The sequence below is a fragment of the Corvus cornix genome, chromosome 5 (genome assembly GCF_000738735.6).
Source record: "Corvus cornix cornix isolate S_Up_H32 chromosome 5, ASM73873v5, whole genome shotgun sequence".
In the NCBI taxonomy this organism is placed as follows: domain Eukaryota; kingdom Metazoa; phylum Chordata; class Aves; order Passeriformes; family Corvidae; genus Corvus; species Corvus cornix.
The window spans coordinates 53,078,042-53,102,747 of record NC_046335.1 but is presented as its reverse complement, the minus strand read 5'-3'; the positions used below and the strand labels follow the sequence as shown (position 1 = coordinate 53,102,747).

General features: G+C 37.5%; 1 protein-coding gene across 10 annotated transcripts in view; it reads left to right on the top strand.

Annotated features, from left to right (window-relative positions):
• IRAG1 (inositol 1,4,5-triphosphate receptor associated 1) overlaps nt 1-24,706 on the top strand; it is a 61,394-nt gene that overhangs the window by 18,976 nt on the left and 17,712 nt on the right. For 7 of the 10 annotated variants that reach the window (XM_019284769.3, XM_019284791.3, XM_019284765.3 and 4 more), the window contains exons 2-12: nt 7,516-7,579; nt 10,160-10,238; nt 11,274-11,459; nt 16,377-16,477; nt 17,618-17,688; nt 19,078-19,251; nt 20,215-20,286; nt 20,762-20,811; nt 21,228-21,269; nt 21,846-22,436; nt 24,302-24,380. In XM_019284769.3, the coding sequence (XP_019140314.2) occupies nt 11,394-11,459; nt 16,377-16,477; nt 17,618-17,688; nt 19,078-19,251; nt 20,215-20,286; nt 20,762-20,811; nt 21,228-21,269; nt 21,846-22,436; nt 24,302-24,380 (1,246 nt within the window). In that variant the 5' untranslated portion in view covers nt 7,516-7,579; nt 10,160-10,238; nt 11,274-11,393. The remainder of the gene's footprint in view (nt 1-7,515; nt 7,580-10,159; nt 10,239-11,273; nt 11,460-16,376; nt 16,478-17,617; nt 17,689-19,077; nt 19,252-20,214; nt 20,287-20,761; nt 20,812-21,227; nt 21,270-21,845; nt 22,437-24,301; nt 24,381-24,706) is intronic. The other 3 variants (XM_019284787.3, XM_019284798.3, XM_019284796.3) reach the window with 3 other exon arrangements.

Sequence of the window (24,706 nt, the reverse complement as noted above, 5' to 3'; positions counted from 1 at the left end):
TATGTGTTCTCAGAGTGTTGTATATGGTAGCCCTCTAAAAGAAAAAGAGAAATTATCTTTCTTACCATGTTTTCTAGAAGATGCAAGCTAATAAGGATAGTTTCCCAATTAGAATGCAAATTGTAAATCTCCTGAATCTAGAATTTAACAAGCAGCCAAAATAGGCCTCCTTTTCTTCCTGCTGAGAAGAGTTTAAGAGGAATTATGTACTTCATTCACTTAAATCATCAAACGTAAGCTTTGATGTTGCACATTTGGAAATGCTGACTTCAGTCTAGTCCATATGCAGAATACATCTGTATTTCCTTAAAGTGAGGAAACCAGAAGTAGATGGTTAAATTCTCCTTCAGGTCCCCAGTGTTAATACCTGGAAGACAAAGTCAAATGGAATGGTTGTGGTGCTTTTGAAGTGGGTGGTGTAAGAGAACATTTAATTCTTTACTTTTAAGGACACCTCAAAAATAAAAGGTTGACTTGTCCTTTTTTTACTTTTTAGCATTATTATGTGCTCCCAGTCCTGAGATTCTGTGGGTAGAGACTTTGTGTGATGTAGTGGAAAGGCAGCTCTGGAGTTGGTTTGGGTTTGTTTGGTTGGATTTTTTGGTACTAGCAATAATCCCTTGTCCCTCATTTTGGATTCTGATAGTGGGCAGAACTTCGAGAACACAGGAAATGGGGACTTGCTTCTCTTTTCTCACAAAAAACTGCTTGCTTTCATTTTCAGACCATCCTTTCTGCAAATCAGCAAATCTCTTTTTTCTGAAGTGATAAAGCAGTATGCTTTCTCCCTTTCCCTCATATTAAAATAAAGAGCTCAGGTTGAATTTTCCTGAAGCTACCTCATCTGTGTGTCAAATAAGGACAAAAAAAGGCAAATTATTTACCCTATAGTTTTGGCCATGGATTCTTGACTGCAGCCACTGGGAAGTCTCCTTCTGGCCACATGGAGTTCAGGCCATGTAGCTGTTTTGGGGATCTAAGAGCAGGAGAGAACCATGACACTTCTCAAGTCAGAGATGCAGCCAGAGATTACCCAAGAGAGGCTTGCAAGTGCTACCTGAGGTTAAGTCTCCCTTTTGGGATACTGGTATTTTCAAGCTAGGAACAGTAGGCAGAACACTAATCAGATGAAGCATCTGTGTAGTTGGTCAGTTGTACTGGTAATACGATGCACTGCTCTGCTAAAAGTTTCAGTCACAACTCAGCTGTCCTCAGTCTTTTGATTTCAAGGCTTTGTTTGTGTTGGGAGTTTGGAACATGCACCGATTCAGATCAGAAATCTGAGCAAAGTATGAAAAACCACTGTGTGGGCTGCTTGCAAAAGGGTTCATCTCACAAAGTTCGCCAAATGTTATTTATGACTGAAGTTTATCTCAGTGCTGTGGCTGTGTTATAAAATAACCTTTTAAAGAATGCAAATTAGTATTTTACTCTGTAAGATATAAGAACAGCTATGTCATGAGCATGCCTGGTGAAAGAGTCTCTGTGCTAACAGCTTGTTTCTGTATGATGTGTGCAGTTTGGGGTATTTATTTTACCTCTGTCTTAATTACTACATCATCCTGTCTAATGCAACACCTTTGCAGCCCTCAAAACTGCCTCAGTAAGCCCAATTAGCAAAGGAGGGACTCTGAGGCATTTGTTGCTGATTCAGCATGTGCCTCATTGGTGGGTCATCCAAGCCAATATATTGCTGACTTGGCCAGTAAAGTGCACGTGGCATATCTTTGCTAAATGCGTCAGTGGCAAGGTGATCTTGCTGTCTCTGAATATTGTGGGTCTTAGCTTTTAAATACCAGTACAAAAAAACCCAAAAAAATCTAAAAAAAAAATGAAGCTTTATCCAAGCTACTGAAAGTCTGCCTTTACATAGTACATAAGTTGAACTGTGCTGTAAATATGCTGCCTATTCCTATCACACCTTCTAAAAATTAAATTTAAATTAAAAACAACATCATTTGTGAATGCTTACTGTAAGAACTTCATAGTGTGAAAATAACACTGTGTGACTACATCTGAAGCGTTCTTGTCAGGGTGTTTCTAATGTGGTCCCAGAAGTGTAAGTAGCAAGGAATAACACAGCACACAGAAAGCTGCAGATGATTCAGCAATACAGGCAGAAGACCTTCTGCAAATTGTGTTTGCAGAATCTTGTATTGCATTAATCGATCTTTTGAGAAAGAAAGGGCTTTTGGCTCCAATTCTGCATTGACATCACACCTGAATCACACACTGAGGACTTCCTCCCCCACTCCACCTCTTTGGAGGATACTGAACAATCATCCTTTGCATATTATTATTATTATCATTATTATTATTATTATTACTGTTGCTGTTCCTGTTGTGCCTATTTTTAGAGCTAGATATTGATAAGAGAAATTAGTCTTGCTGCTGGCTTCAAAATTGTGTCTGTTTCCAGGAAAAAAGCTTAAAAGGTGGCATTAAAAGATGTTACTGCTTTTTCACACTTCTACATCATATGCTGGCAGGAAGGAAGAGGTGACATGATGAGCTTTGCTTTTTCACAGACAACTAGGCCTGCAGCTTTAATGTGTACTCTAGGAATAAAATTGGACTTTTTCTAGCAAAAGCAACAATACTTGTGACCCAATATGCAGCATCCCTAGATCCAAGTTGGGACATTATAACCTGGATGAGTGAACTAGCACATCTGTGGAAAAAAATAATCAGTCAAAGTCCACACAATGGCTGTTTATTTGAATAAGTTGATATTCTAGTTATTCTTGTCCTGGTATACATCAATATTTGAAAAAAAAATCAGTAGACTAGGATCCATAATTCTTTTCTCATAAAAAGGAAGTGAAACACATTCATGCTCTTTCAACATGTGTTCATTTTTGCAATGCAAAAATAGGTGTCCATGTATCACTAAAGTAAGCAAATGTGAATCTGATTGTGTCCAGGAAGCATAAAGTGGGAATAAAATGCTTGTTTTGCTGCTTTGCCATTTATCTGTGTAAGATGGAAAGCCAAGTATAATCTCCCTGCTTGAAAGCCCACAATTGCATTCTAGATCCCAAAGAAAGCTATTTATTGTTGGTTTGTTCAACAAAGTGTGCCCTCTGGGATTACCCTTCGTGACTGGGAAAGAAAGAATTTTGTTTAATTTCTTCATTTGGAAAATTTTTTGCTTGACGAGTAACAAGACTCCTGGGTCACTAACCAATAGTGTTTGACCCTTATTGCCTTCAACTTATTTGTGTTTCTAAGTCAGGCCTTTGGTAGTTGTTTTTTTCAAATTATGCAAAGTTGATATCCTGCTGCCACGCAAAGCAGAATAATTTATAGAATGTTTCTGTGTAGAAATTGCTTTCAAAAATTTTACTTCATGTAGAAACCTTAAGGTTTTTCTTAGAAAAGGATGAATAGACACCAAGGAACACTAATTTTTTTTCCTGTAATCTTATTGGTCTCCCCTCCACACAAACATATTTGTTCTCTTTTTACATTGACTAAGAATATAGTCAAGTGGCAATTTGAGAAAATATCGTCTCAAGCTCCCACCTCTGCCTACACCATAGACAAAAATAAATGTGTAACTAGAATGTGATGTATAATACATGCAGCCCAGACAGCAGAAACATATCCAGGTTTCTCCAAATCTGTGAGAAGGAGTAGAAGAAAGAAACCCAAGTGGCTCTATGACTGAATACATGATGCTCATTTAGGCAAAGTCTGTTGAGTGGTATTATTATCTCCTGGTGTTTTGAATGGTACAATTTCTGTTGGGTGAGTTATCAGTGCAAAGGTCCTCCATCAGAGGGGTCCTTCAGCACCACGCAACAAAGAGTAGCACTGCCTCCTGAACGAATTTTCTTTGAAATAGTAAGTTGTCTAGGAGGAGGAAGAGAGCAACATTTTTTACTCACATATAATTTGTTGTTGTTGTTGTTATTTTATCCTATTTAAGGTCACTGCCTTATGTTGTAACAGGTTTTTTTCCAAGTACTTCCTAGCTCTGGGTTTCTTTTGAACTGCCCTCCTGAAAGACACTTGGTGTACTGTTCTCCCACTCTTATGTTCACACTTTCTTATATGCTGTTCCTTATGCTTAGAAATCCTTATTCTCCATGCCAAATATCCTCCCACTCTATATTCACATTCTTCCTTTAAACTGCATTTCCTTAAAGTCTATCAAAAATAATCTGCAAGTTAAGAAATACAGCAACTATGCCTTGAGATCTGACAGTCTTCTGATCATCAGATTTGCCACTGTTGGCTGAATTCTTTAACTTATGCATAATACTGAATAAATCAGGGATTCATTTTTCCTTAATACCACATGTACTGTCTTTATCACTATTTAAAATCTTATTTTTAAAATTTTAATTTTATTTTAAAATACCCCAAAGTTCATCCCAACTGGTTTCCTAGAGGCCACCTAGCTGAACAGTGCTTCTTGTTGGCTTGTTCTTGCTTTTCTAGCTGAAAGTCCACTGATGGATAAAAAAATGAGGTCAGTAAGACATCCTTCTCATAAGAGAGCTGAGTCCAGTATCTTAGGTACAGATTCAACCAGATAAAATTACCATTTTGGAGTTCTGTCTCAAGAATATTTGTTCAAAGAAAAGCCCCAGAATGAATAAAAACTACAAATGAACCAGAACTTTTTTTTTTCCTGAACTTGTATGCAATTCTTAAAACCATTTGTTTTCACAGGGAGTTAGTGCTGCTTATAACCTCCTTTCTTTACATTCTTTTTAGTGCTAGATAAAAAAACCCTGAAAAGAAAAAATTTGCATCCAAAACAGAGTAATTTATAAAAGTTTTATTTATGCAACATTAACTCCTACTTGCCCCCCCCCCCAAAAAAAAAAAAAAAGTGTAATTGGGAAATTTTCAGGCTGCCTAAAATAGGCTTACCTTAAAAGAAATACCTTTTTTTAAAATCTGGGTCTACTAGTCTAAAACGCTCATGAAATACTGCTCCTCAGTGTTTCTAAAATATGTACATTCTTCATCTGTTTGCTGATTGTCTGCAGCATAAAATTCAGCCTAGGATTCTTGCAAGGAAAAAAACAGGGGTTGTAATCCACTCCTCCAGATGCTCTGCTGCAAGAGAAGTACATCTAATCACTGACTGCTAACAAAACATAAACTGTAAAAACATTGCTAAAACAAATGAAGCTGACATTTTACAGGAAAAAAGTGCTATTTTCAAACACAGTTATGAGCTTTTAGTAAGTCTGAAATTTCCATTTAGCTATGTCAAAGTGATTGCCTGTGAGCAAAATCAGGTCCAATTGCTTTTTCTCTTAATGTATCAAGGAAAAGCTAAAGCTGGGTCCAGAATGGATCCTTCAGGAGTTAAATACAGAACTCTCAGAAAACATTTTCCACTAAACTCTTTCAGAGTTAGTTTTCAGATTTCTTTAAACTCTGATGTAAATTTTTTATTACATAACCAAACCAAATGCCTTGCTGGTCTTGTTGGACCAGCATCACCTTTCATCTCCAAATGTCTTGGTTTTCAAGTCTCAGCACTGTCATGACTACCCATTACTGGAGATATTCTCCCAGGATGCAAATCAGGCTGGACATGCATCAAAACATTTTACTTTCCACCTGACCTAGCTTTTCCTTTCTCTCACTCAAGCAGGTTATTGAAAACCATGCAGTTTTATGTGTTCCTGAGCTATGAGGAAAACAGGAAGCAGAAAAGGAGATTCTTTCCTGTCATGCTGTTCTGTAAATCAAGTCCTACGTGTGTAGCTTGTAGTTCAAAGGAAGTCTGTAACCACTGAGTTTGAGGGAAGGTTTTTAGAGGTTTTATTTTCCTTCAGCTTTTGCTAGTTTCTTCCTTTAAAATAATTTTGTCACAGAATTATTCACATTTATCCCTTGTCTCTGAGGCTGCAACCTGGAAGTGTTCTGATTGTCAAGAAGTATTACTTAAGTGTCTCAGGAATTAATCTCAATGCTCAGGAATTAATCTCAGAATGAGAACAGATCCTTTGAATTCACACAGTGGTTGCATATACACTTTGCATGCCCCAGTGGAATTGTTCTGTATCGTATAAAGAGAAACACCACTTTTTCTTCCACATTTTACCTTGTACAGTTGTATGGATGTTTGTGTGGGTAGGACTCAGGTCATTAAGGTCATCACAGAGGTGCCCTATATTAGTCCTGGGGCTATGACTGTGGTTCAGTGAACTGGCTGAAGCAGGATCTTAATATCTTACAAACTTGAGTAGTTAACATGAAAAACCACTCTTTTGTAAGTGATGAAAAATGAGATACAGTAGGAAACTACTAGTCGATTTTTTTCCTGTGTTGCAGACAATAGAGAAAATGTCTTCCAATTTCCATGTAGGACCTTTTGTCACATAGGGCAAGAATGTACGTGAGTCAGCTTTAGTTGTGGGTTTTTTTTCCTTTTCCCAGTGAATGTTCCTATTATACAAAGATCTTGGACTCCTAATGCAAAATTTCAAAGTATTTCTATTAAGATATTCTGGATCTGGTTTTAGGGGGTTTGTTTATTTTGTTGTCTTGTAGTTTGAGCTTTTAAAAATTTTTGGTGATGGCTAATGTATGCCAACACACTGTGTATTTTAAGCTGTAATCATGCTTTTTCTTTGAAAACACTTCTGTGGTACAAACATAAGGAAAACACCCTGTTTTGCTCAGACTTTGTTTGAAGTTTACTGGGTTTCAATACTTCAAAAGCTGCAAAACCTAACCCAAATGTTATGTGAATCCCATATGTTTTTACAGCTATACAAAAAGGAGTGCAAAAAGATACCTTTCTATTATGGCAATGTTTGACAACCACTTTGCAGGGCAACAAAGAAAAAAGTTACAAAAAGCCACTCAGAATTGTGCAGTTCAGCTGCGTCCATGAGCAAGCAACTCCTGTTGTTGACAAATGAGTGTTGCTTGACTTGACCTCAGGCAGCACAAGGTCAAGAAATATTCATAAAATGCTTTCTTAACTGTTTACTTCCGCTCTTTTTTGCGTACTCTTGCTGTGATGTGACAGAGCATTTAGGGTCAAGTGCCAAGCTATCAGTGGAGATGGAGTAAAGCACCTTTCTCTGAGCCTTCGCTGACACAGACTCAGCCGTGACTCAGCCAGGGGAAGTTAACTGATTATACTTAACTTTCTCTACTATGGTAAAATGAGTTGCAGAGAGAACACACTGAAAGCCAAGGGCCTCTAAATACTTCTCCCTTTTATGGAATAGAGCTCCCAGATCTCCATTTCCTGGAGATTGTACTCTAAGCCTACACAGTGGTAAAAGAAAGTTCTGTGCATTCACTGATCTATATCTGACTACAAATTTGAGCTCAGGGGATCATTTTTTTCCTAACTATTTTAAGTAGTAAGTTTATAATAACAGACCAAAATGTTAAAAGGCACTCCATCCTCTCTTTTATTTCTTTTTCGTACTTTTTTTTCTTTAGATTATCTCCTCTTAGTGTGGGAATGAGCAGAATTTGGTAAATAGGTCAGGTAATTTGTTTGTGTTTTTTTAACTCATTTTGTAGGTGCACAAGGCTCGTGCAGACTGAGATTGTGGATCTTCACCCACATCCACTCTACCTGTGACCTGTGAGTTAATCTCTACAAGCATTTAATTTTAAAATATAATTTTGAAGCTCTTGCAGCTTCTGAAAGAATGGAGTTTTGGGGGAGATAATTTACTTTGATAAAACACTACAATAATGTCATGACATCCTTTGATAAGATAGAGGCAGGTCAGACAGAGCTTGATCAATGAAGAAAAAACCAAAATAGAAATAATAGGATCTTGAAATTATCTCAGTGCCTAAGATGCTAATATATGCTCATACACCTTGACTGTTTTTAAAGTGCAGGTGTATTTTTTTGTCTCTCCTTTCAGTGTCTTCGGGGTCAATAATTACAGGTGTTTCAGTTGGTACCTCAATGTATTGTTAATGTATCATTTCCTTCTTTGACTGAAACATGTTTGTGCTTGTGGAAATGAGATAAAGCTGGCAGAGCTAATGATTCCAAAGGCTATTCAGCTGGCAGGTGAGCCAGGCTTAGAACCAGGCTAGTCATGTTCTCCACACTCTAGCTCAGGGTTTTGTAGGGCTGTCAGCTGGTTTTGTACACAGAGGTGTGAATTTCTGTAAACTCCAAGGCTACACTCTTCCCTAATGCTCTGCTGAAAAAGAAAAAATGTACCTTCCAGTGACAGAAATTTTCCAAGGACATTTTTTTATTTTCTATCTACATTTTTGACATCCAGGCAAGCTCCTCTAATTCTTGTAGAGTGCTCTCACAAAGCCCCTATTTCTATGCATTTTGATGCCACGTGACATTTACTGGTGCTGTTTTTGTTGCCCAACTAAAAAGGCATAAAGTCACTTCAGCAGTGATGGAAGAACATTTATTCACATTTAAGTTTCCATCATTTCTAAACCTTTGCCTTTCCTACCAGTACCAGAAGGCAGTAATTGATCAGAAGATGGCAGAACTCCTTGCAGAGCGTGGTATATCCATTTGCATTTACAATATGTGATGTTTGTGCTGGGTAAGCATCATAAAATCTTTAATAAATCTGGACTACTGATTTTAAGAACACTGCAGAGGTTAAAACTAAGCTTTTAGACTGAAAAATTAATAATTTGGGAGTTCCAAATCATATAGTTTATTAACTGAACTACATCCTTATACTGAAATACCAATATGTAGTAGCCCTCACTTTGGCAGTGTACTGGACTGCAGCTGTGCAGTTGAGGTGTGCAAAGATGGTGTTTGTTTTAAGAAGCTTAAGAATATGAATAATTATGTGCAAGCTTTCCCTGCTGCAATATAGTCCTCAGCACCGGGGTTTTCTGGAGTGGCATCAGGAAAAAATGGAAAGTCAGAAGAAGAAATTTTCCTACTGATCAGCACAGAGATTTGAAGCTTATTCCTATTTGCAAGATAGCTCTGTAAGGAAATCAGAGTAGGGTTATAATTGTGTCAGAGACAGCCTGAACTCGGTCCACTCCAAATCTGGGGGTTGTTAAAGTGGCATAAGTTCATCTTTCTACCCTCCATTTTCCCTTGGCTGTACTTTCTGTGCTGCATCTCTAGGACAACACCGCTCAGGATCTGTCCCTTTCTATTCTTAGACAAGCCGGCTGATTTGTTTCTTTTTCTTTTAAAGTTTTTTGCTTTTTAAATCTGAAAAATGAACAGAAACTCAATGTGCTTAATAGCTCTTTCTTGTTTCAAGATAATTTGCATTACTTTTTTAAGTTTAGTATGTACAAAGAACTCAGCTAAGACTGGGAATAAACTACTTTGGTGCAATAGCTTCTACAATTCCATGTAGGACTGCAAACATGCTTTGGCCATGACTCGAAGCATTCCTGATTTTTCAGGCCCAGCATTCTGTTGGGTTGAATGTATCAGAACCATAATAAATTCATAAGGCAAACACTAAGAGGAATTAGATAAACAGACAGATTTTTTTCTTGTTGTTGTTTTTTATTTGAATTTGAGTTCTTGCAAACTCAAATTTGCATAGGATGTCAGGATTTTGTTACAGAGATGAAAAGCAAGTCCATGTCACTTTTTTTAGTTACCTTGCTTCCATAACATCTTCATGTTTTGCTAATAGTTGGTGGCTGTTGTTTGATACAAAAATATTTAATTGTTGAAGCACACAGATGTTCAGTGCTACTGCTATCTGTCTAGTCTCTGGGGGGTTATTCAAATACATGTACTCATAAATACCTGTTTTCCATCATATTAGGAACTTTAAATATGTTTTGCCTTAATAACCATTTTTAAAGCTTTTTATTCATTGGAAGTTTCCTAATAAAAGCATGGGTCTTAGCTGCTTCTGTAGTCCAAATTTTTCACACATTTTGTAGGTTTTGCAACACAGATTTTTTTCTGTGAGAGCTGAGGTGAGGCACTTGTCACTACTGAGACTGCTTCAGTATTTCTTGTGAATGGTTTTGCCTCTTTTTCCTTTTTTTTTTCAAAGCAACAGATGTATTTTGACAAATGTAATTGGCAACATCAATAAACCAACATGTTCCTGAATACATTTCTTTGCCTGCCCCTGAAATGGAAGGGAGAACTGTAGCAGGTTAATTTACAATGCAGTAGCCAGCAGTCCCTAGTGCAGGCACCAGGTGGTCTCAGCTGTGTGTGTGTGACCCGCAGGCACCGCCGGGGAGTGCAGTGATGAGGACACTGATGTATTGATGAGGACAGTTCCCTGATCCCTGGGCAGGTGTCAACAGTAAGTATTGCAACCCATCCACTGCCACTCTAAGGACTGATTTGTGCTTTGCGCTGCTGATCCTCAGACTTTGGTACAGGCTTTCATGCTGATGTTATCCTTGTGAATGCAGTGCCTCCCCTTGATACTAATAATGAGAATTTTTCAGCTAATAGGTAGTGATTTTTTTTCCCCCTCTTTGGGCATCTCTGCTGTTTTGCTTCAGAAGTGTCTTGCACCCTGTTGTCTTGTGCAGAGGTGCACCAAGTCTTTGCACAATTCACCTTAGTCTGGCTCTTGCTCAAAGGAAGAGTGCCACCCTCTGGGGTTCCAGTTTTGGTCCTCGAGATCTGAGATCATGCTCTGTAGCATTAAGACTATTAGTTACTAAAAGGCATATTATGGAAGAGATGACTGAGAAGGGACCTCAGCAAAGTCTGTAATATCTGAAGGGATGTGCCAGAGGATGGATCCAGACTCTGCTTGGTGGTGCTGAGCAATAGGACAAAAGGCGAAAACTGATGCACAGCAAGTTCCACCTGAACATGAGGAAAAACTTTTTCACAGTGCAAGTGACCGTGCACTGGAACAGATTGTCTGGAGAGGGTGTGCAGTCTCCCTCACTCAAGTATTCAAGAACTTTCTGGATGCAATCCTGTTCCATGTGCTCTAGGATGACCCTGCTTGAGCAGGCAGGTTGGACCAGATGACCACCTGTGGGCCCTTCCAGCCTTACCCATTCTGTTGTTCTGTGATATCCAGGATGCTGTTTACTTCTTAGAGGATATTTAGGGAAGGTAGTTTGGTCACATCATAGTGACAAAATGAAAATCTGTAAAATGGAGGAAGGAGATGGAAATAGCAACAAGAACGGAAGGTTGTCTATTTTGAATCCATTTGCTAAGTTATACTTGACCTTGAAAGCTTTAGTTAATAAAACAGAAGATAGCATTTTTAATTTTAAACCTTAATACTGCTTGTTATTGTAAAGTGATCTCAGTTTTTGAGCATAGAGTTTTAAACGGATTTGATTTGTATTTTTGGCATCTAACCCAGCCTGCAGATCACGAGGCCTCCCAGCGCTTATGCCTTCAGGCTAACTTGAAACAGATACTCCCAGCAGTGCATGGTCCTCTTAGTCCACATTGCAGCTCCACGTGCTTCACGCTGCCCACCATGCCAACCTTACCTGAAGACAAGGGACAAGCAAAAGAGGCCCAGCACAGCACTTCTCCAGCCAAAGTAAGCTCTCTTACTTACAGAGGTGTTTCTGACACTTGCTGGAAACCTGAGGCTGAAACCTGCTTGTGTATGTTTAGGGGTTTATGAAACTATATCCAATTGTTGCTCTGTATTAATGTGTATTGCTTAATTGATGAAGCCATGAATGATCCTCCAGTTGATATTCTTAGAGTTCCTCAAATATTTTATAGCCTAAGGGATGAAAGCTTAAATTGCTCAAGCAGTTGTTTATCATTTTGATCTGGAGGCTTATAAATGGCTCAGAACAGACAGACATATATCAAAGCTGTCCAAAAATGTCCTTTCTGATGTTATTAAAGAAAACTTTAAACTTTGAGAACAGAACTTGGGCTTGTACTTCAACAACTAGTGTTACTTTTACAGATATAGAAGATGTTATGCAATTCGCGTGTGTGAGAAAGAGGGAAGTGGGCTTTTTTGGTCTGTAGTCTTTCCCAGTGCTTTATTTGCCACAGCAGTAGCTGAACATACACTGAAACTATACAGAGGGCAGGTGGGTGCTCCCCAGGCGTATTCATCAGTTTGCCTCAAATTGCTGTGGCCTCTAAATGTTTTTACATGTTTTCTTTCCAGATAAATATAAAAAATCAATAAGAGATGGGCCTTCCCCCATTTCAATAATCCATATCGCAGATAAAAAGTAACTTTATGTTTTAATAAACTGGGTTTGGATTTTTTTTTAATTGTTAGCTTAGCTGAAGTAAAGAACCCCACTGTGATTAAGAAATCACAGATTATCCAAATCATTCATTTGTATGCAAACTGATGTAAAGAAAGAGAGGATTTATAGTCTGGCACATCCTCAGTTAAAGATGTGAAACTGTCATTGGGTTTGAGGACACTACGTTCCACACTTTAGGTGAAAACATCCGCTACTTTAACATTGTTGGAAAATATTGTCAGCAATGAGCTTTGCACTGATTTGTCATGTCTTCCATCTAAACTGCACAGGGTGCTGAGTGTTAATTTCCTGCCTTGAGATAAACACCCCAGTTGGATAAAAGTTCATCAAGACTACCATCTGATAATATATATTAGCTCAAGAATGTTTTATTGGAATTTTTTAACTCACCTATGTGAAAAGTATTTTAGTACAAAAGAGTTGCTGTGTGAAACATACCCAAAGAGGAAAAACATGAAAATCTGGCAGACATTAGTGATTCTAATCCTGAACGTGCTTGTCAAATGGGAGAAAATTTCCAACCTCCTAATATAAAAGCATTACATTTTTAATACATTTTTCAGGCCTTTTAGAGGTAGATCTTAAGTGAACTATGGTAATGTGATAGTTCATGAATCAGTTCACTGTGCAAAATGCTTCATTTTAGATGATTATTTTTAGGCACAAAGTAGCAGTGGAGGGATTTTAACCAACACACTGCTCACAGGCCTACTTAAGTTAAGGTTTGCCACTAGCCAATGTTGTGAAAATTTGATCTTGTTCATAGCTGTTGTCACTCTGGGCTCTTGCTGCAGATCAGGTTCTACAGCATGACTGTAAGTCACTCTAAGTAAAATGCTTATTATCGTGAGATAAGGACTTGCAAGCAACGAGAGGGCATCAGAGGGAACTAACAACCGGTGGATTTGTTTTCTGCCATTCAACAAAATTTTCCAAGTCTGGAATCTCATCTCACCTAAAGTGCTGTCTGGTGTCTAACAATTTCCTCATTCTATTTCAGGAGATTCTTCCCTACCTTTTCCCTGCATGCCCAAATGCACACAGATTGCAAAACAGTTCTGACAAAAAGAAAGTGAACCTTACATCACATGTATCTTTCTGCATGCTTCGAGTACCTTTTACATGATAGGGAGACCTGGGTTCTACATCTCAAATTCATTTTGAGAAAACAAATGTGGGTTTTCATTTCAGTATTTCTTACAGCAGCCTGTGTTTTTTCTGAAATTCAGTCCAGACTTTTAATTAATATCTAAGAATATGGCCAGGGTGGCAGAGGAGGTGTTTTTTTTTTTCCTCCAGTGCTTTAAAGAATCCAGGTGTTAGACAGTCATCTGACGGTCTGGCATGGTAGGTCTTTCAGCAGAGTATTTTTGTATTCCTCCCCCCCCACCTCGCCCCATCCCATTAATGTAAAAATCCATCCAAATTTGGCTGGATTATAAAACTTTCAAAAGCACATTCTCTGTATGCTTGGTGAGGGCCTGGTAGAACTTAACAGCCAGAATGTCTGCAGGTTCCATCTCCGCTCTGAGAATCACTGATCCTCTTGGCTATTCTGTTATGGACCAAACCGCCTGTGCCACCCTCTCAGCGCTGCACACGGCTCCCTGCAAGTCTAGATGGCTCCTGGTCACCCTTGTGGAGCAGTTCCCACCTGAGCCATAGAGGTGGAGTCAGTTTTACCCCACGTTTTTGTGGGGGGAGGGCTTGGGACAAAAAGGAAGCAAAGACTTGGGTAGCAGGGAACCACTGGTAGTAGGAGATGAGGCAGCTGTTGGGAATAGCTGAGGAGCAGATGGGTCTGGAAGCTACCAAGGGAGCACAGTTAAAAGCACACAAATGGGAGGGTGATGGAAATCTTCTGTGTCATCTCTGTGCAGTTGTACAACTGTGAGGCAGCTTAAGCTTCCTGTTAAAGCTTCTCTTCCAAGACCTGTGTAGAGCAGCCTGAGCATTCTCAGTCTGTAACAATTCCTTTTGACTGGAGCCAGCTGGCCCTGCAAAGAGCTTCCTGCTCTGGCTCTTCCTGCCCCTCTCCTGGACAGTGTAGGTTTGGACAACAGGGGCCATGAGGTTTCACTTGTGTAGATGCTGACCTCCTGTAGCTGCTGACCAGGATTAATGTTTTCAACCTGACCTGAACTAGCCTTGGCTCCAGCATCTCTTTTTTTTTCCTTCTTTTTTTTTTTTTCTTTTTAATGAGCTGGTTTTAGTCCTAAAATGGGCTCGAGTGACTTCAAGGCTGCTGTTACATCATTGAAAAGTTTTTGCTTTTTGGCAGTCATGAGATTAGTATAAACACTGTGGATGTGTATTCAGCTTCTTTGCCCTACAAGCAGGTCAGTCACCTGAAGTTTCGTCATTGACAAAATATATTGTTACTTTTTAACATTTTCAAGGATATTACTAAAAATTGCTTTCAAGCTATTGTTACTTGTACACTTGAATCACATATGCTTTGGCATTCCAACATTTCCAGTATTACAAGCATATTTTTCTTAAATTTAGATGTTCACAGTGCTTTCTTGGCATATTCCCCAACCTGCTCTCCTGAGACTGACAAGGTGAACTTGCCAAGGAACGTCATATGAGAATTATGAGCATAGAAGTGTGGAGCTGCAGGAAAAATTTTTATTTTAGTAAAAAAAAAAACGCTATTTACAGTAGAATCAAGAAACGTAAATCAGGGGTCCAAATCAAGGCATATTTCATTGCCTTTGAGAGGCAGAAGGGTTATGCTATGTATTTTAATACTATACCATTTTCCAAGTACTTCCAGAATTCTTTGAATTGATCAGAAAACACATTATTTCAACAAGAAAAAAATGCAGCACTGTGAGAGATGTTGCAAGGAGTTCTATGGTAAATGATAGAAATTAGCTGTCAAGTAAGTGTCAGCTTCCTTATGGAATGGGATAGAATGGTTTAGGATGGAAGGGACCTTAAAGATCATCCAGTTCCAACTGCCAAGCTATGGACAGGGACACCTTCCACTAGACCAGGTTGCTCAGAGCTCCACCCAACCTGGCCTTGAACACTTCCAAGGTCTAAAATTGACTTGCTAAACTGTGACTTATTACATGCTTCATTCTATAAATGCCTCAATTAGTGCTATTGCAACAGCTTTTTCTTACCTGCCTTACAAATTTCCTGTGAAATTTTGGGATGTAGTTTCAAGAAAATTGTAGACTACAAATAATAAACGAAAACAAAACACTTGTGTATACCAGTGCCTAGTAGAAGCAATTAGGATTTGAGAATTTACAACTTATTCTTTAAATTTTACAAGTCGATCGACAGCAATCCACTGCCACTGCTGGGAAGCTTTCCCTCCAGCTGGTTTTTCATTTTAATCTGAATACTGTACTTGGGGTAGAAGTAATCATTTTCTTACCATATATGAGAGATCCACAGTACTTTATGCCAACTTGATGCATCTCCATTTGTGATATCACACAGGAAACTGATTCCTTTTCTTCAGCTGAATGATGTTGTTATGCAGAAGGTGTGGGATTAAGTTCTTGAGGCAAGGTTTCATATTTTTTAAGTAGGCAAGCACACATTAATATTCAGTACCAGCTTGCCAGTTTCTTTTATCACTTAAAAATTGTATTTTATTCTATTAAATATTGAAATTATATTTTCTAAAAATATATTTGTAAGTAATTTGAGGGAAAACCATGTGGAACTCTTAACAAGATAGCTCAAATTTATTTTCTGGGGTTTTGGGTGTCATGTGTACACTTAGTACTGTGTTTATTCAAGCTTTCATTATGCGTTAGTATCATTTGGAGGGTTTGTGTGCTTAATTTAGCCCTGTTATACAGAGCTGCTTTTCACTCTTGCATTCAGCTCATAAATGCACTGAACTCTTGTACATGTACTTCACTAGAGGAATGGTTTTCTGTGTGAAAAACCAGTGTCTGCCTTTTTAAAGCATTTTCATTAGCTCCATGCTTACTGAATTTAGCTTGCATTAAAACTTTTGAAAGAAAACAGATATTCCAGGCGTCCATAATCTCTTTTGATTAATGTAAGTATAGACTTCTAATTCACATTTGTTTTGTCAAATTAGAGCTAATTCTCTCTTATTTCAATCACATTCTCTTTTAGGTAAGTTGAACAATACACATTGTTTTCCACACAGAGAGTCAATGTTCAGTGGCTTGAATTTCTGTTTAATTACGTTTTTATATTTGTCACAAACCATTCAGGACACAGCTGTTGAAGGGACAACATGCAGCACACCTTCCATTGTTCTTCCAGAGAATGCTGTTATGCCAGATGTAGAAATTGATAAAAATCTGGTTAACAGGTACTGTATAATACATTAGCAATCCATCCATAAATTTGACAGGCTGTGTTTCTAGAACATTGCTCTGAAATATATGTTGTGTGAAAACATTATTGCTCTATCTCTGTGATTTGGTCATATTGCCTTTGCATTTTGAGGATGGTGTTCGAGGTGCAGGGTGGGGGAACAGGAATATAATTGAGACTAAAAGAGTAGAGTTACATAGAATACTGAGCCTGACAACCCAACTCATTAAGTTGGACAACTGAAATATCTACTTTGAATACTGTAATACAATGAGTTTTGAAGCAGTTTTGGGCCCCCTCACATAGATGGGACAAGAATACCACCTTGAGGTTAAGCATATGTGAAAGTAAGTTGTTGAATAAAAAGAGCAATCCTGTTTGAAGTTGAAAACTTCAATTCAGTTTTGAGTTGAATTAAGGTTATTATATTTATTCTGATAAAGCATACTTCCCAGGCTTTTTAATTTTATTGAGCTGCCACTAAACTTAAAATATGGGAAAAAAACATATCAGAAAATATATATCATAAATCTATCATTTGCTGGCATTTTTTAAAGCGTACTCCTCCAAACTTCAAGATTAGTTTAGAGTCAGAATTTAAATGCAGCCCTTTAAAAGAAATATTATTTGCAGGATCAGCATTTAAATTTCTGCAGTTGTTTGAGACTTTTACCCAGTTTGCTATTTAGAAAGATCCCATGGCAGTGTCAATGTGAGAGCCTAAAGAATTATTTCAGCCATAAAGCTTATTTTAAGAAGCTGTAACAATTTACAAAGACTAATTTTTAAAATTTTTTAAAAAATTTTTTCTATATACCATTCTTACATGATTTTGAAGTCATGGTAATAACCTAAAGAAAAGCAGAGTTTTTTCTGAGAAACCAGGTTCACAGTAGATGAGGCTAATAGCAAATTTTAGAACTCCTTTGTGAGATCAGTTTCTGCAATTTTCCTTCTTTCTTCAATCTCCTCCATTTTCCAGTTGTTTGGAGATGAGAGGAACAGCAATAAATGCTTTTTGTCCTCATTTTTTAATCAAAGTGCTTTCTTTTTAATATTAATTTTTTATAGGCAGTTAGGGCCTTTTTTTTGATGCCACATTCCATAATTTTTGTTCATCCATTTTTCTCTCTAGGCCTCGGAGTCCTCATAGGAGACATTCTAACCGTGCCACCAGGAATTCAACAAGTTCACTGACTTCTGTTGGTAAGGAGTGATTATTCATTTCAACTAGGATGTTTTCTCAGATATTCAGTAAAGACCTAACTAGAGAGTCTGACTATATTGACTGCAGTTTTCCCCTGTGCATACTGTGTAGTGCATGCACAGGGAGTACTGCTGGGGTGTGGAATTGTGCTCATGAGTTTGTAAGTGGACTGCATACAGACCAATTCAGGGAAATACACACATTGCTACTTTCAGAAAGATGTTGATTGGTGCATCAGCTTCACATTTTCAGAAGGCTCGACATACACATGCTTCAATTTCTTGTAGAATACGAAATACTGTTCAGTAATACTGGTTTAGCTACACTTGAGCTTAGCTGCTTAAGGAAAGTAGAACTTACCATGCTTTACAAATCTTCTCTTTTGCTGGCAGAGGGAAAGTGTCATGGAAGGTCTGTCTCTCAAACTTCCAACACACAAATGTGAGTTTAAACCAAAACAGATATTTCACTGCAAATAGATTGCTTTAGAATATTTGATCAGGGAGTATGGTTTTTGACATCCTTGAAATTGAACTAAATGGAAGGAAATTAAAGCCAAAGCACTCCTCCCCCCCCCCCCCCCCGCCCAAAATCAATCAAAAACGAATAGTGAAACACTCCACGCCCACAAACTAAAAACCCTTGAGTTTTTGCTGCTTACTTATGCCCTTAGCTATTCTGAAAACTGATGGTTCTGTAATGGCTCTTGTCAAATTTCAAAGTATTTTTCTCTTATTACCTGATGACTTTCCTCCTCCTCATCCAAGCTGTTCTTTGGATGCTCATAAAAGCCATTTATACTGACTCACACAGAAAAGGCCTTTCTGACAACTGACTGCCCTCTTTCTTTACCGTAAGCTGGAGAATTGCAAAAATTGGTGCTCAAAGTATAGTGTTTTCAACCAATTTGAAAGCCAGAGATTAATAAATTGTTAAATTAATTGTTAAAACTATTGTGCATAAATCTTTGGAGGGTGAATTTGTAGGTTCTTAACCTTGAAAAACTGAACATGCAAATTCCATGGAAAAACTCAGTCTACAACAGAAATGCCATGACTGTTAGTTGAGATGGATCTAATGGCACTTTTATTTAGAAATGAGAAAAACTGTATTGGAGACACAGCTGGAAAAGCCAGTTTCACATATTCAGAGCATTTTTGATCATAGTGATTAATCTAAGTGGGTTATCTGTGGTTTTCAGGACTTGCTCTAAACTTGAGATTGTAACAACTTTAGAAATGAGCAGACATTAATTTTTGTTACATGCAAGCTCAAAGCTAAATTTATAGGTACAAATTTACAGGTCTGTTTTGTACTTGTTACTCTGATGTGCCACAATATACCTGAATATAGGAGGTGCAGCTCCAATTCTGATATTTTCTACACAGACAACAGTGGTCATGTGATTGATCTGGTAAATGATCCACTACCAGATGTCAAAATATCAGAGGAAGACAAAAAGAAGAACCTTGAATTGTTAGAAGAAGCAAAGAAAGTGAGCGAGAGGTTCCTAACACGCAGAGGCAGAAAGTCAAGAAGCAGCCTCCCAGAGTCACCCACAGGTAAGAGCTGATCCTGAAAACCAGATTTTATATTCTCCTTCAAACATCTGTAAAGGCAAACATCACCTGTAATCTATACCTTGCTGCTGTTTACAAACACTTTGTTAATTTGAAGGTCAGAATCCCTCTTGTCCTCCTCACAGTTTCACATGAAACAGAAATGACCCATCCCTGTATTTAGATGAGTCAGGATAAAATGGTATAAAGTTTTTAAGTGCCTGAATGTCCCACTGCAAACAGTGTAACAAGAAAGCATGAATTATTCCTACTGAAAAGTGAAAAATAGTCACAATTTGTTGTTTAAATGAAATTTTAGTGGCAAGATTCATCCTGCTGAAAAAGCATTCCCTGCAGACACAATTACACTGCCTCTTATTCTGAACATGGCCATAAACTAAGCTAAATGGACTGGATCCTCCTTTAAAAACAGCAGAATAAAATGTTTTGTTCTGGAATGTCAATTGAAATTATAATTCCCTTCATATGAAAACTGGAACAAAATGCCATTTTACCATGAAATACGACTTTCATTTTGCTTTGAAATGCCAGTTCAAACAAAGTTCTATCTTAAAATTGAGCTGATGTTTTCTGGAGGGAAAGAAACCCCCATAACTATACATCACCTCCTTTTATTCCTAAATTCCTCCTGAATCTTCTCTTGTGTTGCATCTCCTCAGTGCTTGCAGTATCAGAAAACTGAGGAGAACAAGGATTCCCTGTATCAATAGAAATTTTTGACAAATATCCATTTTTGACAACTGTAAGACATGAAACATACTCTGAACTCCTAATTGCGAAGTACAACCTGGCAATTAAAATGGCTTGTCAGGTTCTGGACAAACATATGACTGATAACTATGGTATTGATGTTTTAATCTCATCTGAATTCTGAAAATACAGAAGATACAAGCCTAGAAAGTAAAATTACCTTTTCGTTTTGTTTTTGTCTTTGTTCTAATGAAGCAGTTTCCCCTACTCTTAGTCCTAAAGTTTCACCCGTAGCATCTCGGAGCAACTCTCTCACTCTTCCATCAGGTAAAATGATCATAGAATCATTAAGGGAGGAAAAGACTTCTAAGATCATCAAATCCAGTCATTTTCAGGCTCAAACTTTAACTTATAAGAGCTCACCAAAAATGTATTTCTTTACTACTTCTCAAGAAGAGTAGATTTAAGCATATAGTCCTGAATATGATATAGCCCATGAATGCATACAAAATATATTTTTGCATATAGATATTTTTATTATATTTTTATTCTTGTGGTTCTGCGGGGTCACTTGTTTTAGTTTTTTAATTTTATTGATAACGAAGTTTTGAGAGGCTTTAATGATGTCTATCTTACTATCCATTTGATGGGTTTTTTCCTTTTTAATAGTATTTTTGACATTTGAATTTTTGTCCTTCATGTATTATGGGGAGCTGTGCACATATGTGTTTGTTAATGCTATAGTAGTAAAAACCTTGAGCAAAATATCAGGATATGCCCTAATTCTGAGTGTGTCTTTCAGGGTCTGAGGCATGCACAACCACTAGTATTGAGTCAGTATCTCCAGGGCAGGTAAGAACTGAACAGTCTGTGCAATAACCTGGTTATTAAAGTACTATATTATAATATGCTGCCCTTTTAGTCCCTGATAAAAATTGGAGTACCATTTTATATATCAAAATTGGATTACTGGTATTTTCTATGTACAGCGAGGGACTAATAAATGTTTACTCTGACGACAAAAATCCATGAGGTAACAAGAACTGAAAGATCATAAAGATCTATTAAGTGTAGAAAATAGAAAAATATCCAATATAACCCTAATCGATGAAGAAACTAATCCCTAAAGTTATTTCATAAATAAATACTACAAGCAATGTAAAACTTAAGAGATTCAGAGTTCAGCCATTAATATCTATATCTACCATTTGCAGCATAGATGTGAAAGATAACCTTGTAAGGCATTTTTTTCTTCATTTTCTTGCTAGAATAACAGAACTGTGAAAGAGGATGACAGGCAAACTGCAGAGGTAAGTGTTTCACATTAAGAGCTGAACAGTGTGCTGGTTTGTCTTAGCACACGTATGACTTATGGATGGGACTAAAAATGCTGGAAGTCTGTTCACTGAGTGAAAAGAAAATTACACTGCTCTAAGAAATTATGAAGTACCTTCAAAAGTAGTGGAGGACAGTGGGCTTGCAGCTGTCTTTCCGTCCTATCATGCACCCTGTTCTAGCTCAATTAAAATCAATATACTGAATAACTTCATAAGTAAAGTAAAAGTATCTACTGTAGCCATTTTAGTTTACACCAGTGTTTTTTTGTCCTTCCATTACATTAGGATGCTAAGGAACTTGGCTTTAGGTGGATTGCTATAATGGACTCTGGAATGGGAGAGGTTAACTCAAACATTCAGAGAGGAGATTCCCAATTCAGTATTCTTCAAGTGCGTTTTAAAAATTATTTCTCTTGTCAACAGCACATATTCAAAAGCAAATGTCACTGAAAAGGAAATGGCTTTTTACAATTAAAATCTGTCCTTGGGCCAGGGAAAAGAGGAATCTGGACTTGTTTCTGTGTTTCATGTGTTTCCCTGTACTTTCAGAATGCTGCAAAAGGATTAATTGATCGAAGGCAGAATGATCAAAGAAAGATTTCTCAGGGAAGATTGGTTCCTCGTTCTGCTGCCTTTGAAAACTCCAAAGAGAAGCACTCAGACCAAAAGGAAAACTTTGATCCATGTAAACATATGGATACTTTACCTAAATGCTCCCCTTCAGCTGGCGATGGTGGCAGAATGTCTCTTAATACTTGCATGAATGTTTGTGAAAATGAACTTGGAAAATCATTCCTCAAGAAAGGAAAAGAAAATGATGTTCCTTTAAGAACCCATCTACCAGGACCAGGAATAGGAAATATGGACTCAAAGCTAAAAATTCCTGTTCCAGAAATGAGGGACCATAAAGTTCCATGTAAACCAGAATTTAAACTGTATGGACTGCGTCCTCCTCTATTACGGGCTGTATCCTGGGATAGCTTGGAGCCTGGACAGAAAGAGAAAGCCCCTTTAAAATTACCATCTGAGGAAGATAAAAGCTTTGTTGGTAATAAATCCAGCAATCAGTTAAAAGCATTCAAAGACCTTCAAATCCAAGTTCAGCCAGTTCGAATGCAGAAGCTGACAAAACTCAGAGAGGTAAGTCCTGGTCACCAGTTCTATCCTGTTTTAAAAAGTCGTTCTCATACCCTACTAAACTTCCAACATGTTCAGCATTATTTTTATCACTGCAAGAAACATACAGTGATAAAATGGGAAACAGTTTCGGCATAATCAATACAGAATTGTATCATGTTTGTCCTTTGCAATTTTACTAAATTGTAACCTGTAAGTAAATTCCAAGGAATTATTCTATTTCTTACTTCTCTTCAAATATGCATCAAGTGCACTGTGGTACTTCGATGTGTGCATATGCATGGGCATGTGCTCTTGCATGTTTCCATTTGCAAGAGCTCAGAGGACAGGAAATGGGTTTGTAATGATCGGTTGATTATTGAACCTTCTCAGAAAATATCTCAGTGTGTCCAGAGCTGTAAAACTGGGCATCTCTGAGAGCAAGGGCAGGTAGAGCATGCCCAGACTCACAGTTCCTAATTCTAACATGCTGCAAATGTGTCAGCTTCTAAAAGAATAGATTTGGACTGCAATATTTATTAACTAATCTGTTGTTAAATAATTTTCTAAATGATTAGTAAAAGTTAAGCATTAAGCCATAAGAAAAAAAGCAGAAATTTAGTGAAATTATAAACCACCAAAAGAAAGCAGTGAACATGTCTCTATTACTAATAATGACTTTTGAAAGAAAGAGAAAAAAAAAAGAAGTAGCAAGTACTTTCCTGAACAGCCTAATAAGGACATTTTCCTTGACCCCCAGTAGTGAATATAGGGCTGACAAGCAAGGACCTCAAATTCTGCACTTTGGTTAATTCATTCCCATTGTATTGTTTGGGAATGGCAGCTTAGTTACTCATCTTTTCCTGTTTATATAACACATATTCTTAGTGTGTATGTACTGGAAGTTTTGATTACAGAGACCCTTGAGCCATATAATTACAGAAGAAATTCTTTACCGTGAGGGTGGTGAGGCCCTGGCACAGGTTGCCCAGGGAAGCCGTGGATGCCCCATTCCTGGCTGTGTTCAAGCCCAGGCTGGATGGGACTCTGAGCCTGGGATAGTGAAAGGTGTCTCTGCCCATGACAGGGGATTTGTAACCAGATGATCTTTAAGGTCCCTTTCAACCCAAGACATTCTGTAATTCTTTAATTCTATAATTTTGAGTGACATAGAAGCTGTTAAGCACAAATAAGAGAATCAAAAAATTATTGCAATGTGGTCTATAATTCCAGTTAGGTAAGATTTGAGCTCTGTCTCCAGTAGAAATTATCTACTCATAAACAAAAGCAGGTGTTTGTTTAAGCATATGTGAGAATATGAAAGAAAATGAGGAGATGATAAAAGGAGAAATAAGACAACAAAGTTTAATCCTAGAGAGTCCATTTTTCTGTACCTATAAGGAACAGAGGTAGAACACAGCAACAGTGAAGCATTAACTTGCAGCTGTAGCATCCCAAGCTCTGGTCTTAATAAAGTCAAAGTGGCAAAGTCTCATATATAGGATTTTCTGAATTTTTTCTATTATCTGGGATACTTAGTTATTACTGTGGCTACATCCAAAATTGCTTTTTTCATTGTCAGTTACTAAAGCTCTCACTTACCAAAACTCTATATATCTACTTGAATAAGGAGCACATTTTGAAAATCTCTGTTTGCATGACCAGGAATTTTTCTAAATAATGCCTTTATGAAATTTGAAATATGTAATATTCTAGAATATGTGTGAATTTAAGAGTATCCATGTTACTTAGCATCTGACTGTAATGTAATGCAAACATCTCTATTGTGCTTATTAACTAAAGTAAATGTTATTTTTAGTGTTCATGTGACAGGGATATTTGAGATTTGTAGTTCAGTTACTTAGAAATGTTACTGGCTTTCTTCACAGGAGCATATTTTGATGAGAAATCAAAATCTAGTTGGACTTAAACTTCCTGAACTTAGTGAAGCAGTGGAACAGGAAAAAGGTGCAGTATCATAAAAGCTGGAAGAAGTGCTTGTTATATACTGATTTTTATAACTGACTATTATGTGGGCGCAAGGAGAAAAAGTGAAAAAAGTCTTTCACTTCAATTGCAATAATAGTTGAAGCAGCCGTGGAGAACAGTAATAAATGATGAACAAGAGAGACCAATACTGGGAAGTACCTCAATTTCTTGATGATTAGAACCAAGAAGATACTGTAGGAATTATTATAACCAAGGGAAAAGATGCACATGTGGAACCGAGTCTGGTTTGTACCTAATACTTGTAGGACTGAAGTTTCAGTAACCTTCTGTAAAAACATTTCAGC